The sequence below is a fragment of the Rhododendron vialii genome, chromosome 1a (genome assembly GCF_030253575.1).
Source record: "Rhododendron vialii isolate Sample 1 chromosome 1a, ASM3025357v1".
In the NCBI taxonomy this organism is placed as follows: Eukaryota; Viridiplantae; Streptophyta; class Magnoliopsida; order Ericales; family Ericaceae; genus Rhododendron; species Rhododendron vialii.
Genome location: NC_080557.1, coordinates 39,999,085 through 40,012,464, shown reverse-complemented (window position 1 = coordinate 40,012,464; position 13,380 = coordinate 39,999,085). Strand labels below are relative to the sequence as shown.

The 13,380-nt window shown below is 41.4% G+C and overlaps 1 protein-coding gene across 1 annotated transcript; it reads right to left on the bottom strand.

Moving 5' to 3' along the window:
• Positions 1-6,737: 6,737 nt before the first annotated feature.
• Positions 6,738-11,366, bottom strand: LOC131308451 (probable CoA ligase CCL7). Its single transcript, XM_058335388.1, has 6 exons — positions 10,296-11,366; positions 9,614-9,803; positions 9,198-9,343; positions 7,836-7,903; positions 7,646-7,748; positions 6,738-7,057 (listed from the first exon to the last, which is right to left on the bottom strand). Exons 1-6 carry the CDS (start codon positions 11,316-11,318, stop codon positions 6,944-6,946), a joined length of 1,644 nt encoding a protein of 547 aa, XP_058191371.1. The 5' UTR covers positions 11,319-11,366; the 3' UTR covers positions 6,738-6,943.
• Between the last annotated feature and the right edge of the window lie 2,014 nt (positions 11,367-13,380).

Here is a 13,380-nt window from a genome sequence, read left to right as displayed (position 1 = left end):
CTGCCCCTCCGTGGATGTACCCGATTATTGGGGAACCACGTAAATCCTTGTGTTTCTCTGTGTTGTGTGTTTGTGTTTGCTTGGTTTGACTCTTATTCAGCACTACAATTGGTATCAGAGCACGTAGTGTAGAACCAAGAACACAAAAACCACCATAGTTTCCGACTCTGCTTCTCAGTCCGTGTTCTGTCCGAGTCACAGAGCCACGTTTTTTTCTGATCCAAGAATCCGTTTGACCACTGAGTCTTGTGCGTCCTTGCGAGACGATTCCAACGCACCAAGACCCATCGGAAACGGAGTAACAACGAGGTCACACGCTCCGTTCGACGGTTGAGCGTGAAAGAAGCTGCTGCTCGCCGGATCTGTTTTTTTATCTTTTCAGAAAACAGAGTTTTTTTTACTTTAATATCTGTAAGGAGGAAAACCAGGTGCTGGTTTTTTGACTAGTCAAAGCCAGGGAAAAATTATCCAGTGCTACTGGCTCACCTAGAGACGCTGATGTCAGCTTGACATCATCGATCCAGAAGCTTCATAAGGTTACGCCCAGTCAGCACGCCACGTGTCACCCAGTCACCAGACACGTCACCAGCCACATCATAAGAGGGGCTGAGTCATCAGCCACATCATCAGCCACGTGTCTTTCCACGTCAGCGCTAGGTGTGCGCCACGTCAGCAAAAAGGCCCAGTCATTAGCGCCCAGTCAGCATTTATTGCTGAGTCAGCAGGTCCAGTCAGTCCTAACCAGAGGGAATATTCTCTGATCCAAGGAATATTCCAGAAAGTGTTATTTTGCGATTTCGGAGCCGTTTCAACTCTGATTTGCGCAAGTGAGTAGTCGTTCCTGATTATTCTCGACGTTTCGGATCCAACGCCGCACTCCGTTTTCCGTAACTCAGCTCCGACATTGGTGTTTTGTCCGTTGGTTGGCTAAAAAGCGCGTTTTTGGTGTTTTTTGTGCACCGGATATTCACGTGGGTGGAGTTTAAGGAGTTCTAATGGCGGAAGAAGAGTTTAAGGAGACCTCGGAAGTTTCTTCATCTGCAGAGAAGAATACCGAGCATCCCAAGGTCACTTCGAGCAGTTATGGGCAAAGGAATACGGTTTCCAATGCTAAGTTCGAGGTGGAGAAATTTGACGGAACAAGTAACTTCGGCATGTGGCAATGCGAAGTTTTGGATGTTCTGTATCAACAGGAGTTGGATATTACGTTAGAGGAGAGGCCGGACGACATTTCAGACAAGGATTGGATAAAGCTTAATCGCCAAGCTTGTGGCACCATCAGACTTTGTCTTACGAAGGATCAGAAATACTTCGTGATGAAGGAAACGTTAGCTAAAGAGCTATGGGAGAAATTGGAAAACAAGTACATGACGAAGAGTATTGAGAATCGGTTGTATCTCAAGAAGAAGCTCTACGGGTTCCAGTACGTGCAAGGTACGACTATGAACCAACACTTGAACAATTTCAATAAGATTTTGGCTGATTTGCAAAATCTAGACGTTTCCATAGAAGATGAGGATAAAGCTTTACTGTTGTTAAATTCATTGCCTGATACTTATGATCATTTGACTACTACTTTATTGTACGGTAAAGAAGAAATCAAGTTTAATGACGTTTCAAATGCTTTGATGAATAACGAGGTACGGAAGAGGGATCAGCAAGCTCACCGTGACCCGTCCGCATCAGCTTTGACAACAAGAGGCAGAACCGACACTAGGAGGACTGGTGGTGGAGGGCGAAGGAGGTCTCGCTCAAAATCAAGGGGGAAGTCTGTAGAGAGAAGATTGGGGAAAGACGAGTGTGCCCTTTGTCGTCAAAAGGGGCACTGGAAGAAAGATTGTCCGAACAAACAACCAGCTGCAAATGTTGCAGAGGAGACAGAGGATGATCTAGAGTCAGCACTATTAGTTTCATCATCACCTGACCATTCAGATGAGTGGATACTAGATTCGGGATGTTCCTACCACATGTGTCCCAACAGGGACTGGTTCTCGAGTTTTCAAGATCTCGATGGAGGAGTTGTTTTGCTAGGCGATAACACCGCTTGCAAAGTCCAAGGGATAGGTTCAATCCGTTTGAAGTTGCATGATGGGACGTTTAGGGTGCTAACAGACGTTCGGTATGTTCCGGACTTGAAGAAGAATCTCATTTCGCTTGGAGCCTTTGATGTGAAAGGATACAAGATTACGATGATGGGTGGAGTGCTAAAGATAGTTCGAGGGGCGCTCATTGTCTTGAAAGGTAGCCGAAAAGGAAACTTGTATTTCCTAGACGGTTGCACAGTCACAGGGAGAGTGGCCGTTACTACTAGCTCAGACGAAGACGATGCATCCAAGCTATGGCACATGCGTTTAGGGCATGCTGGCGAGAAGGCCTTACAGGGTTTAGTAAGGCAAGGCTTGTTGAAAGGGGCCAAGACAGGGAAAGTTGGCTTCTGTGAGCATTGTATATTGGGCAAACAAACTCGAGTCAAGTTTGGCACTGGAGTTCACCGCACAGAGGGGATTCTTGACTATGTTCATTCAGATGTTTGGGGGCCGACCAAAAATGTAACTTTGGGAGGCAAACGATGGTTCGTGACATTTATTGATGATTTCTCCAGACGTGTCTGGGTTTATACCATGAGGCACAAGTATGAGGTCCTTCCAATCTTCCTTCAGTGGAAGAAAATGATGGAGACGCAGACAGGAAGGAAAATCAAGAAGCTGAGGTCAGATAACGGTGGCGAGTACAAGTCAGATCCTTTTCTCCAAGTCTGTCGGGAGGAGGGGATAGTCAGACACTTCACAGTTGCGGGGACGCCGCAGCAGAATGGAGTAGCAGAGCGCATGAATCGTACTTTGGTGGAGAAAGTTCGGTGCATGTTGTCAAATGCCGGGCTTAGCAAGGCGTTCTGGGGTGAGGCTCTCAAATATGCCTCCCATCTTGTCAACCGTTTACCGTCAGCAGCAATCGGAGGGAAAACTCCGATGGAGGTATGGTTTGAGAAACCAGTTACAGATTATGATTCATTACATGTTTGGGGTTGTTCTGCTTACTATCATGTAACTGAGTCCAAGTTAGATCCACGAGCCAAGAAAGCTGTTTTCTTGGGTTTCACTTCAGGTGTTAAGGGATACAGGCTCTGGTGTCCCGAGTCCAGGAAGGTGATTCTAAGTAGGGATGTTACTTTCGACGAATCTGCTATGTTACAGCAGGTTCCTTCCAAGGAGAATGTGGAGCCGAATGCCCAGCAGCAGGTGGAGCATTCAGAACAGGTGGAGGTTGAGACTCCCCTTGTTCCAGCCAAGACTGTTCAGACAGTCAGCCGTCCTGAGGATCAACCCGTTGATCAGGATGTCATTATTGAAGAGGAGGCTTCATTACAGGAAATACCACAGCAGCCAGAATCCATTGCAACCAGCAGACCGAGGCGGGAAATCCGGAAACCTGCTCGATATGCTGATACAGTAGCTTATGCACTTCCAGTGACAGACGATGATGTCCCCTCCACTTACCGGGAGGCAGTGCAGTGTACAGATAGTAACAAGTGGAAAGAGGCAATGGATGAGGAGATGGGTTCACTCTCCAAGAATCAGACATGGGATTTGGTTCAACTTCCCAAGGGCAAGAAATCTATTGGCTGCAAGTGGGTTTATGCGAAGAAGGAAGGTACAGGATCTGAGAAAGTCAGGTTCAAAGCAAGATTGGTAGCCAAGGGTTACGCACAGACAGAGGGGATCGACTACAACGAGGTGTTCTCCCCTGTCGTCAAACATTCGTCGATCAGGATCTTGCTTGCATTGGTAGCACAGTTTGACCTTGAGTTAGCCCAACTCGATGTCAAGACCGCTTTTCTACACGGAGATCTGGATGAGGAGATCTATATGGCTCAACCAGATGGTTACAGAATTGCAGGAAAGGAGAATTGGGCTTGTAAACTGAAGAAGTCGCTATACGGGTTGAAACAGTCGCCGAGACAGTGGTACAAGCGCTTCGATCGGTTTATGATGGAGCAGGGGTACACAAGAAGTCACTTTGACCATTGTGTTTACTTCTGCAAACTCCCGGATGGATCATTTGTCTATTTGCTCTTATATGTAGATGACATGCTGATTGCATGTAAGAGCAAGGTGGAGATTGACAGACTGAAGGCTCAACTCAGTAAGGAGTTTGACATGAAGGATCTCGGGGAGGCAAAGAAAATACTCGGCATGGAAATTCAGCGGGACAAGGCGAAAGGCACAGTTTGTTTGACTCAGACGCAGTATCTGAAGCGAGTGTTGCAGAGATTTGGGATTGACAGGAAAGCCAAACCTGTCAGTACACCTTTGGCCGCTCATTTTAAACTTAGTGCATCGATGTCGCCGCAGAAGGAAGACGAACGGAAGCAAATGGCTCAGGTTCCTTATGCCAATGCTGTGGGAGCTTTGATGTATGCTATGGTTTGTACGAGGCCGGACATTTCACATGCAGTTAGCATGGTCAGTCGATACATGCACAATCCAGGGAAAGAGCACTGGCAGGCTGTGAAATGGATTCTACGGTATTTTCAGGGTACTGTGGATGTTGGATTGAAGTACGAGAGAAACAGAAAACTTGGTCAGCATTTGGTTGGTTACGTGGATTCCGATTATGCTGGTGACCTAGATAAGCGACGGTCGACTACAGGGTATGTGTTTACACTTGCTGGAGGGCCAATCAGTTGGAGGTCAACGTTACAGTCAACGGTGGCTTTGTCTACTACAGAGGCAGAGTATATGGCAGTGACAGAGGCTTTCAAGGAAGCTATTTGGGTACATGGTTTGATTGAGGACTTGGGAATTGTTCAAGAAAACGTGGAGGTTTTTTGTGACAGTCAGAGTGCCATCTGTTTGGCGAAAAACCAGGTTCACCATTCCCGCACCAAGCATATCGATGTTCGGTTTCATTTCATCAGGGAGATTGTAGAGGAAGGGGATGTTCTTCTTCAGAAGATTCCGACTGCAGATAACCCTGCGGATATGCTCACCAAAGTGGTTGCAGGGATCAAGTTCCAACATTGCTTGGACTTGATCAACATCTCTCGAGCAGTGCGCGCCTAAGGGCGCAGAGGGGCAGTGTTGTGTGTTGGGGGCAACATCGGACCTTTGGAGAATTGTCGTCAAGGTGGAGATTGTTGACAATTGGCATCAATTCTCCACATGGGCTGCTGAGAGGTGCAGCCTTTGTTGAACCACATGGGCTGCTGAGAGGTGCAGCCTTTGTTGAAAATGGCATGACAGCCATTCTTTGAATGGCCTATAAATGGAGACCCTTTGGCTCAAAGTTTTGTATTAGAAATCAGAGAAGAGAGTGATACACGAGTAGATTGTGAGGCAATACTGTGTGAGTCTGAGTGATTGTTGTAATCCTCCTCCAGTAAATATAGTGAATCCGCTGCCCCTCCGTGGATGTACCCGATTATTGGGGAACCACGTAAATCCTTGTGTTTCTCTGTGTTGTGTGTTTGTGTTTGCTTGGTTTGACTCTTATTCAGCACTACAGTAATCTAACGATGATAAGGTGTCACTTTCTTTTTAAAATGTCCACAAAAAAGTGAGAGGGAAGATATTGAGAGAGGGTCTGAATCCAGTAGTACTTTATTCGGTTTGGATTCTGTGGGGGATTTTTTAAAATAATGAGTGGAGACTGGAAAGAAATAGATAGAGAAATGAGAGAAAAATAACCTCTTAAGACTTCATGGTATAAGGTTATCTCCAACAAATATAAATCTTTTGTATACTCCCAGCATGTATATGATGCACGCCACACTTTCTTTCAAAAAGTACAAAATCATATATAATTCACTTCGGCCACTCATATTCATGTCATATCTCTTTTGATTTTTCCACCTCATAGTGAAAAAAAATATACCTTTCAAACTTTCCATCACGTCTTCTCTTACATCAACTATTTCTAGTAAAATTTTCGCATAAAATAGTAGATCTTAAATCGATGAGAGGTAAATATCATTAAAAATAAATGATTGTTTTAGTGTTTTCAAGCGTACCACGAGTATAACTAAGAGTAGGAGTAGCAACTTAGAATCCTATGTATGGATTTTGTTCTTGAAGATTGATGTGTTGCCTTCCGTCTTCGATCTTCCTTCATGTAATCGATTTTGAAGATTAATAGAAGTATCTTTTGTTAGTCTTCAATATTATTCTTGTCATCAATTTTGCATTGCTTTGATTGTCACATTACGTCAAATATTGAAGTCCTGAGATACTATGATCGATGGATCATTCTTCGTCTTGGGAAATAAGCCACACTCGAGCCCTTTTTGTTTGTTGCCTTTGTTTGCATATTATCTCCCTATCCGCTCTGGAGGAGAAAAATATTGGTAACAAGGATGGAGGTCAGTTTTTACCGTCTCAACCATATGTCCACTTTACCAGACAACTTTTCATTCATCTCTTGATGATTTTTGTGCATTCTTCCGTAGTGTAAATCCCTTAGAAGTATCTAATTAAACCCATTTGGCCCATCTCAAAAGGCGTTTGAATCCCACCTAAGTGTTTGCTCCAATTTGCAAAAATTGATCATTTGAACAAAAGGCCATTTTCAAACTCTGTGTTTGATTGCTGAGTTGTGTTAAGTAGTTAGTTGTGAAGCTGGGTTTAAGCGTTGTGTGTTAATCGCAAAGAACTCGAAAGAGGATGGCCCCAACTTCATATTTTCTTTTGTGCTTTTCCCAGATATCACAAAAACACAGGCATAACTCATGAGTACAAGACTGAAGGGCAAAAGTACATTGGCTTAAATTGCAAAGTAATGTTCACAAATTTGAATAAACATAGTCTATTGAAGAATACTCTAGCTAATCTTGAACAAATCAGGTAAAGCCAAGAATTTAAAAGACCTCCAGGAACTTACAACGCACCACCGTAGTACATTTGTTGAGTTTCGCATTGATGCCGATTTCAGGCATGATTGAAGGACTTCATATCTTGGACTGGACTTGCTCTATGAGCATTCTTCTGAGGATCTTCCCTGAAGCTGTTTTAGGAACACTGTTGATGAATGTTACCCTCCGCAATCTTTTGAAAGATGCAACCTGAAGAAGAACAAGAAGACAATTAATCGAATGTATGTTAAGTATTTTTTGTTATGGTTAGTTAAGGAAGGAAAATGGTTAACAACAGCAAACACTAATCACTTTTTGATCCTTAAATCTCCTCACTTTTTGATCATACGCTTAAGAAACGCTAATCAGAAATTGAACCCAATGTTCGTGTACTAAAATGCCCTAGTTGGGACGTTAACCAAGCAAATAGTACCTACAAACAACATTTAGCAGACACCGTCTATTGTTTTGCAACCATTTCAACAATGAATAGTTGATAACTTGATATTATGACGATACTAGGTAGCATTGCTTACAGTTGGAACACTGAGCTCGAGGGGCCTGCAGGCATGCAGGTCCACCAACCCGCACACCAGAGGGCCAAACCAGATCAGAGAATCAAGGAGCCCAATGTATGTGGTCAAGCAAGCCTTGTCGTTGGTCAGTCTATCCCTAATTGAATAAGATCCTCATTCTCAGGTTTGGGCGAGTTCCAGAAGAAATCCCTTTGGCGACCCGTTGACTTGGGCATGCGAACTACTATCTATGAAATATTAGTCATCTAATGCTGTACAGTACCTGGTCTGCAATGAATTTCTTCACATCATCTTCTGTAAGAGAACTATTAGGAGAGCGGACGACATATGCAGCCGGGACCTCTCCAGCTTTAGCATCGGGAAACCTAAAAGGAAGAGTTACCAAAAAAAAGTTCATATAATTTTCATGGGCTAAGAAGTTTAAAGTTGTAGAAATTGCCATGTTTACTTACGGAATGACAACAGCATCTAGTATTTCAGAATGAGAAACAAGCAACCCTTCAAGCTCTGCTGGTGCGACCTAGCAAGAATAAAAGAAAATTAAAAAAACAAACATTATGAACTACGAGATAAATCAAGTGCAACAACATGATCGACCACGTAATTTTATGAGGAACCATGAAGGATGTGACCTGTGGGCGAGAAAAACCAGAATATTTGACCTGGGTAGTTGGCCTTTTGGTTATACAGTAACACTACGTACTGTGAGCTTACGGGTTCAAATCTTAATAGGAGTTTGATATCCGCTGTGGTTAGTTGGATGGGCTAGGGTAAAGTAAGTTCTTCTACCGTATGGCAAGAAAGCTGCAAAGGTTTTTTTCCAATGATTTGAAAATAAAGCCATTTATACGAAAAAGCAAAGCCAATAACTCCCAATTAGGCAATCCTCTGAGGTAAAACTAATACATCAGATTTTAGACAAGAGTAAGTACTCTGGGCACGGGTTGTCGGGCTACTAAAAGAAAGAAGATACAAATACTTATCCAAAAAAAGATACAAATAAGATGAGTGTAGCTAAAAATGATAATATTGAGATGGATGTGCGACAAGACTTTGCGACATAGAATTAGAAACGAGAACTAAAAAATAAGATGATAAAAAATAGATTAATGTGCGTTGGACATATTTTATCATAGATTGACCGATGCAATAGTTAAGAAGAGTGATATAGGTACGGTTGAGGGTAAAACTAAGGGAAGGGGTAGACTAAAATTTACGCCGGAGGCACTAGTTCGAAGGGATTTAGTTTTTTCTATATTATGGAATACTATGTCCTCAATAGAGATGCCCTGGACAGAGCCAATTGATGAAGAAACGAATTCATATAACCTACCCCAATTGATTGTGACTTAAACGTCCGTTCAATTTTGCTTAGCGCTCCGGTTAACAATCCAATGTGATGCTTGAATATGTGAAGGCGATGAAATTGTTGTTTTAATTTAGTGTAGTACATTATGATATATTTGACTTGTCATTGATGTAATATTTATCACTTGCAAGTGATAATCATAATAGTGGTATACATCAATCACAAATCAAATGACATATATCTGTGTAAAATATTAAATTAGAAATAACAGAAATTGCTTCAAGAAAAAATGACAATTTCTGAGTAGGGATAAAATACTACTGCCTAATTACAAGAAGCACAATCCCTTTCAATAATAGGAAGCACCCAGACATACTACTTAGTTCCAGGAGGGACTTCCTCAAATTGGATGAAGACGACATTTATTTTATTTTTATTTTTGTTATTATAGAGGAAAACTACTAAGGACGAATGGAGCGTTAGTTGTAGTGAACAAAAAAGATACCTGAAACCCTTTGTACTTGATCAACTCTTTAAGCCGGTCAACGACAAATAGTTGTCCTTCCTCATCAAAATATCCAAGATCTCCTGTGCGGACCCAACCCTCCTTGTCTATAGTAAGTCTGGTGGCCTCTGGATTGTTAAAATAACCTGGAAAAAAAATACAGCTTATGGAGTAACTTTTATTGAATGTAAAAGGAAGCAAAAGAGCATACTATCAAAGCAGCATTCTTCAAGAGGCTTTACTAGAGCAATTCAAATTATGTCATACAGATGGATGAAGTTAGAATATTTCAGATAACAAATACAGTGAAATGCCATTCCATCTAATCTGTCTATTTCTTGTTTGAGTGGTTTATATATTTGCATTCTGATGAACCACTCCTCAATAACAAACCACGAAACTCTGCAATACATTACCTTGCATCATGTTATCTCCCCGAGCCCATATCTCCCTGAAATGTTTAGGAGGAAGAGGCTTCTGAGTTTCTACACCAACTATTTGGCATTCCACCCCTGCAACAACCGTTCCTGCTGAACCAGAATTTCGAGGACCTTTTCTGTCATCCTCCATTGAGATAATCCCACAAGTTTCTGTCATTCCAAAGCCCTAAAATCAAGAGTTCTTTTCCACTTTAGAGTTTAATTTAAGATCCCAATCCTATCTCATATACTACATGAACAAAAGTAAGGTCATTCATATCAACCAATCAGATGCGCGCCAATTACCAAGTACGACAGCCTAATTCTCACCCAAGTTTTGTAATTGGATGTAAGAAATAACACGGAAACCAATGATTTGTATCTTTATAAGATGCTTTTCTAATTGGGGACTTACAAGTTCAAGCATTGAGAATATTTCAAGGCTTCAAGCCAATGACAATTGACAACTTCAATATGCAAAAATGGACTGATTTTGAATGGAGACCAAGAACTAGGTTTATCATGCACAGGACTATTCATAAGCTCCACATTAAACATAAACATTCATATGTCCTCATATTCGATACTAACATACTAACATGTGTATTTCCACCAATGCACACGCAAAACTCTAGGCCTAAAACAATTAATTCAGTATTCAATTTATGACGAAAAGTACCTGGATAACTACAGCCTGAGGGAAATTCTTGGTGCATTCCGCCATCAAATCCTTCCCCAAAGGCGCCGCACCGGACCCAATTTGCCTCAACGACGATGTATCATACTTCTTTACTGCACTATTCTTAGCCAGAGCTAGCACAATAGGCGGCACAACCCACAAATGTGTCACTTTATGCTTCTCCACAGCCCTCAAAACCATCTCCAAATCAAACTTCCCCATCGACACAATCGCATTCCCCCTCTGCAGCTGCGCGAACACAATCGAAGCAAGTCCAAACACGTGAAACATCGGCAATACACATAAGTACACGTTGTGCATCTCCCCCACGAGTTCTTGGTCAGAAGTAACCATTAGTGCCGCCGCCACAAAATTCCCATGGCTCAACATCACTCCTTTGCTTGCCCCTGTCGTGCCCGAAGAATACAACAGAGCAGCCGTTTCGCTCGATTTAATTTCAGCCACGGGAACTAAATCCGACGCCGACCCAGAATTCTTAACCAAATCAACGAACCATGCAACGTTCGAATTCGAGCTATTACCAATCAAGTTGGAATTTTCCTCACTGCCAATCATAACACATTTCAATCCAAACCCTTTAACCTTATCCCATAACTCGGGAACGGTAACAATAACCTTTGGATTACAGTCATTAACTTGTTTTGCAATCTCTGAAACCGTATACGCAGGGTTAACAGTGGTGGCAATAGCTCCTATGGCGATGATTGCGAAGAAACAGATAGGGAATTGGATTGAATTCGGGGCGAAGATGAGGACGACGTCGTTTTTCTTGATACCCAATTGGTGGAGGAAGGCGTGGGAGAGTTTGGCGATGGTGGATTTGAATTGGGAGAAGGTGAGGGTGTGGCCGGAGTGGGCGTCGATGAGGGCGGGTTTGTCGGAGTAAGAGGAGGAGTTACGGAAGAGGAATGAGACCATGGAGAGGCTTGGGTCAGTGGGTAGAAGCAGAGGAGGGCGAAGCGATCTGTATATGCCGTCTTGCCCATAACCAGATTTCTCCATTGCCTTTTCGAATTCTGGTTCTGAGAGTGTTCTTATTACAGAAGTAACGATCATGAGGTATCATTAATGGTGTAGTGCGACTCTTGCACTACAGTGTTTCACAGTTCATCATTAATGAGGTAATCTAACGATGATAAGGTGTCACTTTCTTTTTAAAATGTCCACAAAAAAGTGAGAGGGATAATGTTGGGAGAGGATCTGAATCAGACAGTACTTTGTTCGGTTTGAATTTTGAGAGAGACTTTTTGGAATGATGAATGGAGAGATATATATGGAGGAATGAGAAATGGTTTAGAGTCCGAATTTGCTCACCACCCACAAAGAAAGTGAACAATACTCACTCTGTTAACTCTTACCGTCTTATGGGCTCCACACCAATCAAGTTTAATTATAACCATAGTTAACATTTTAAAAAATAAGAATAAAGATAGCGAGTTTAATTAATAAATCAAGTAGAGCATTTGACCAAAATTATTTCTCATCTCCACTATAATTTGTCAAGTTCCTCCGAATTTCCACCATTTCATTTGCCGAGTTCAACCCAAAAGTGGCCAGAAAACACACAATAATTTTTCCAACTTTTACATCAGAAAACAGAACATAAAATTAATTCTAAATTTGAAAAAATATAACAAAAAGTACCATGAGAAATTCCAAATACGGAGCTCAAATTAACTGGTTTTACCTTACAAACATTGTCCCCAAAACACGGTACATAATATACCACCCAGTTGTAAGCAAAAAAAAAAAAACCATGGAAAATCCCAAATGAAGCTCACAAAAACTAACACGTCTTGCAATTATTTTTTCATGGGGAATCCCAAATGATTTTGTTCTTGATGGTGTTCGTTTCCTGCATGAAAGAGAATCAATCGATCCCTCTTCATCCAACCTTATAACTAGGGCTTCTTCTTTTTTTCCGCGCTTTGTAATTATTTTTGTGCATAATAGTAGAACTACCCATAGTTAAACATATGAGAATGGAGTGGGTTAGTGTGGGACTGTTTATACCATAATACGACAAACAGGGATCCATAAGATGGTAAGAGCCAATAGAGTGGTGTGTTGTTGATCCTCTTTTTTGTGATGGGGTGACCAAATTCGGACTCGTAATAATTGAGAAAAAAAATTATTCCTATTAAGAACCGTGTACAAAAAAAAAAAAAAAAGAGTTGGGTCTTTAGACCTAAACCGAACACAAAATTCTTTGTATGCCGTCTAGCCGAAAACCAGATTCCTTCCGTTGACTATGCTGCAGGCTGCAAAGGGAGAAAAGGATAGATAAACAAACAAAAAATGATTTTCCCAGCCGTCTAGGAGAGTCATTTTCAAATCCAATCCAAAAACATGTTGAGCACGAGGAGTAGTTTTATTGAGATCTTTTGATTAGAAAATTATTTGTACCATAAATTATTTTGTTTGAAAATGACACGAAATTTCAGGAGGGATATAAATTATAGGCCGGACGGAGTAATATTCTACTAGTGCCGCCTGACGTATGGGTTGTCCAAGCCAGACTCCAAATTTTGGTTGCTCACATATTATTAAGCCATATAAAAATGAAAAGACATAAAAGTCAAAAAAAAAAAAAATCAAGGTTAAATTGTGTTTTTAGTTTGAATTTTGAAATATTAAAACTAAAATATAACTCCGGTTATAGTGCTTTACGATTATATCAATCTAATCCAAAAAGAAAACAATTTCTAATTGCATTCTTGAAGCAAATTCTTCAATTAAGTCATCGTATGATTCATATCCACATAATCTCTTTTGCAACATGGAATTAAGTTCTAACGTAAGTTTTTATCAACATCAATATAGAAAAACTCATCTCCATCATATCAACTAGCGGTATAGTCAACAAAATTGGATAAGTAACCTATGTCATCTTGGAAACCACCATCTCCCTAACAAGACCTTTTAAAATTAATGATGTCAATTGATTTTATTACTTCACTCGGCAAAATTTTACATAAGAAAATTTTTGGTTGCCCATAGTGGGGGCTGCCCCAGCCCGTATTATGCATGACACTTTACCCCTGGGCCGACTCTGATTCTACTG

Coding starts and splice junctions, on each gene's coding strand:
- LOC131308451 (XM_058335388.1), bottom strand. CDS start 11,318: ATGGAGAAATCTGGTTATGGGCAAGACGGCATATACAGATCGCTTCGC. Junction 7,904..9,197: donor TCAAGTACAAAGGGTTTCAG/GTATCTTTTTTG, acceptor TATTCTTGCTAG/GTCGCACCAGCAGAGCTTGA. Junction 7,058..7,645: donor AGAAATTCATTGCAGACCAG/GTACTGTACAGC, acceptor GTTCTTCTTCAG/GTTGCATCTTTCAAAAGATT.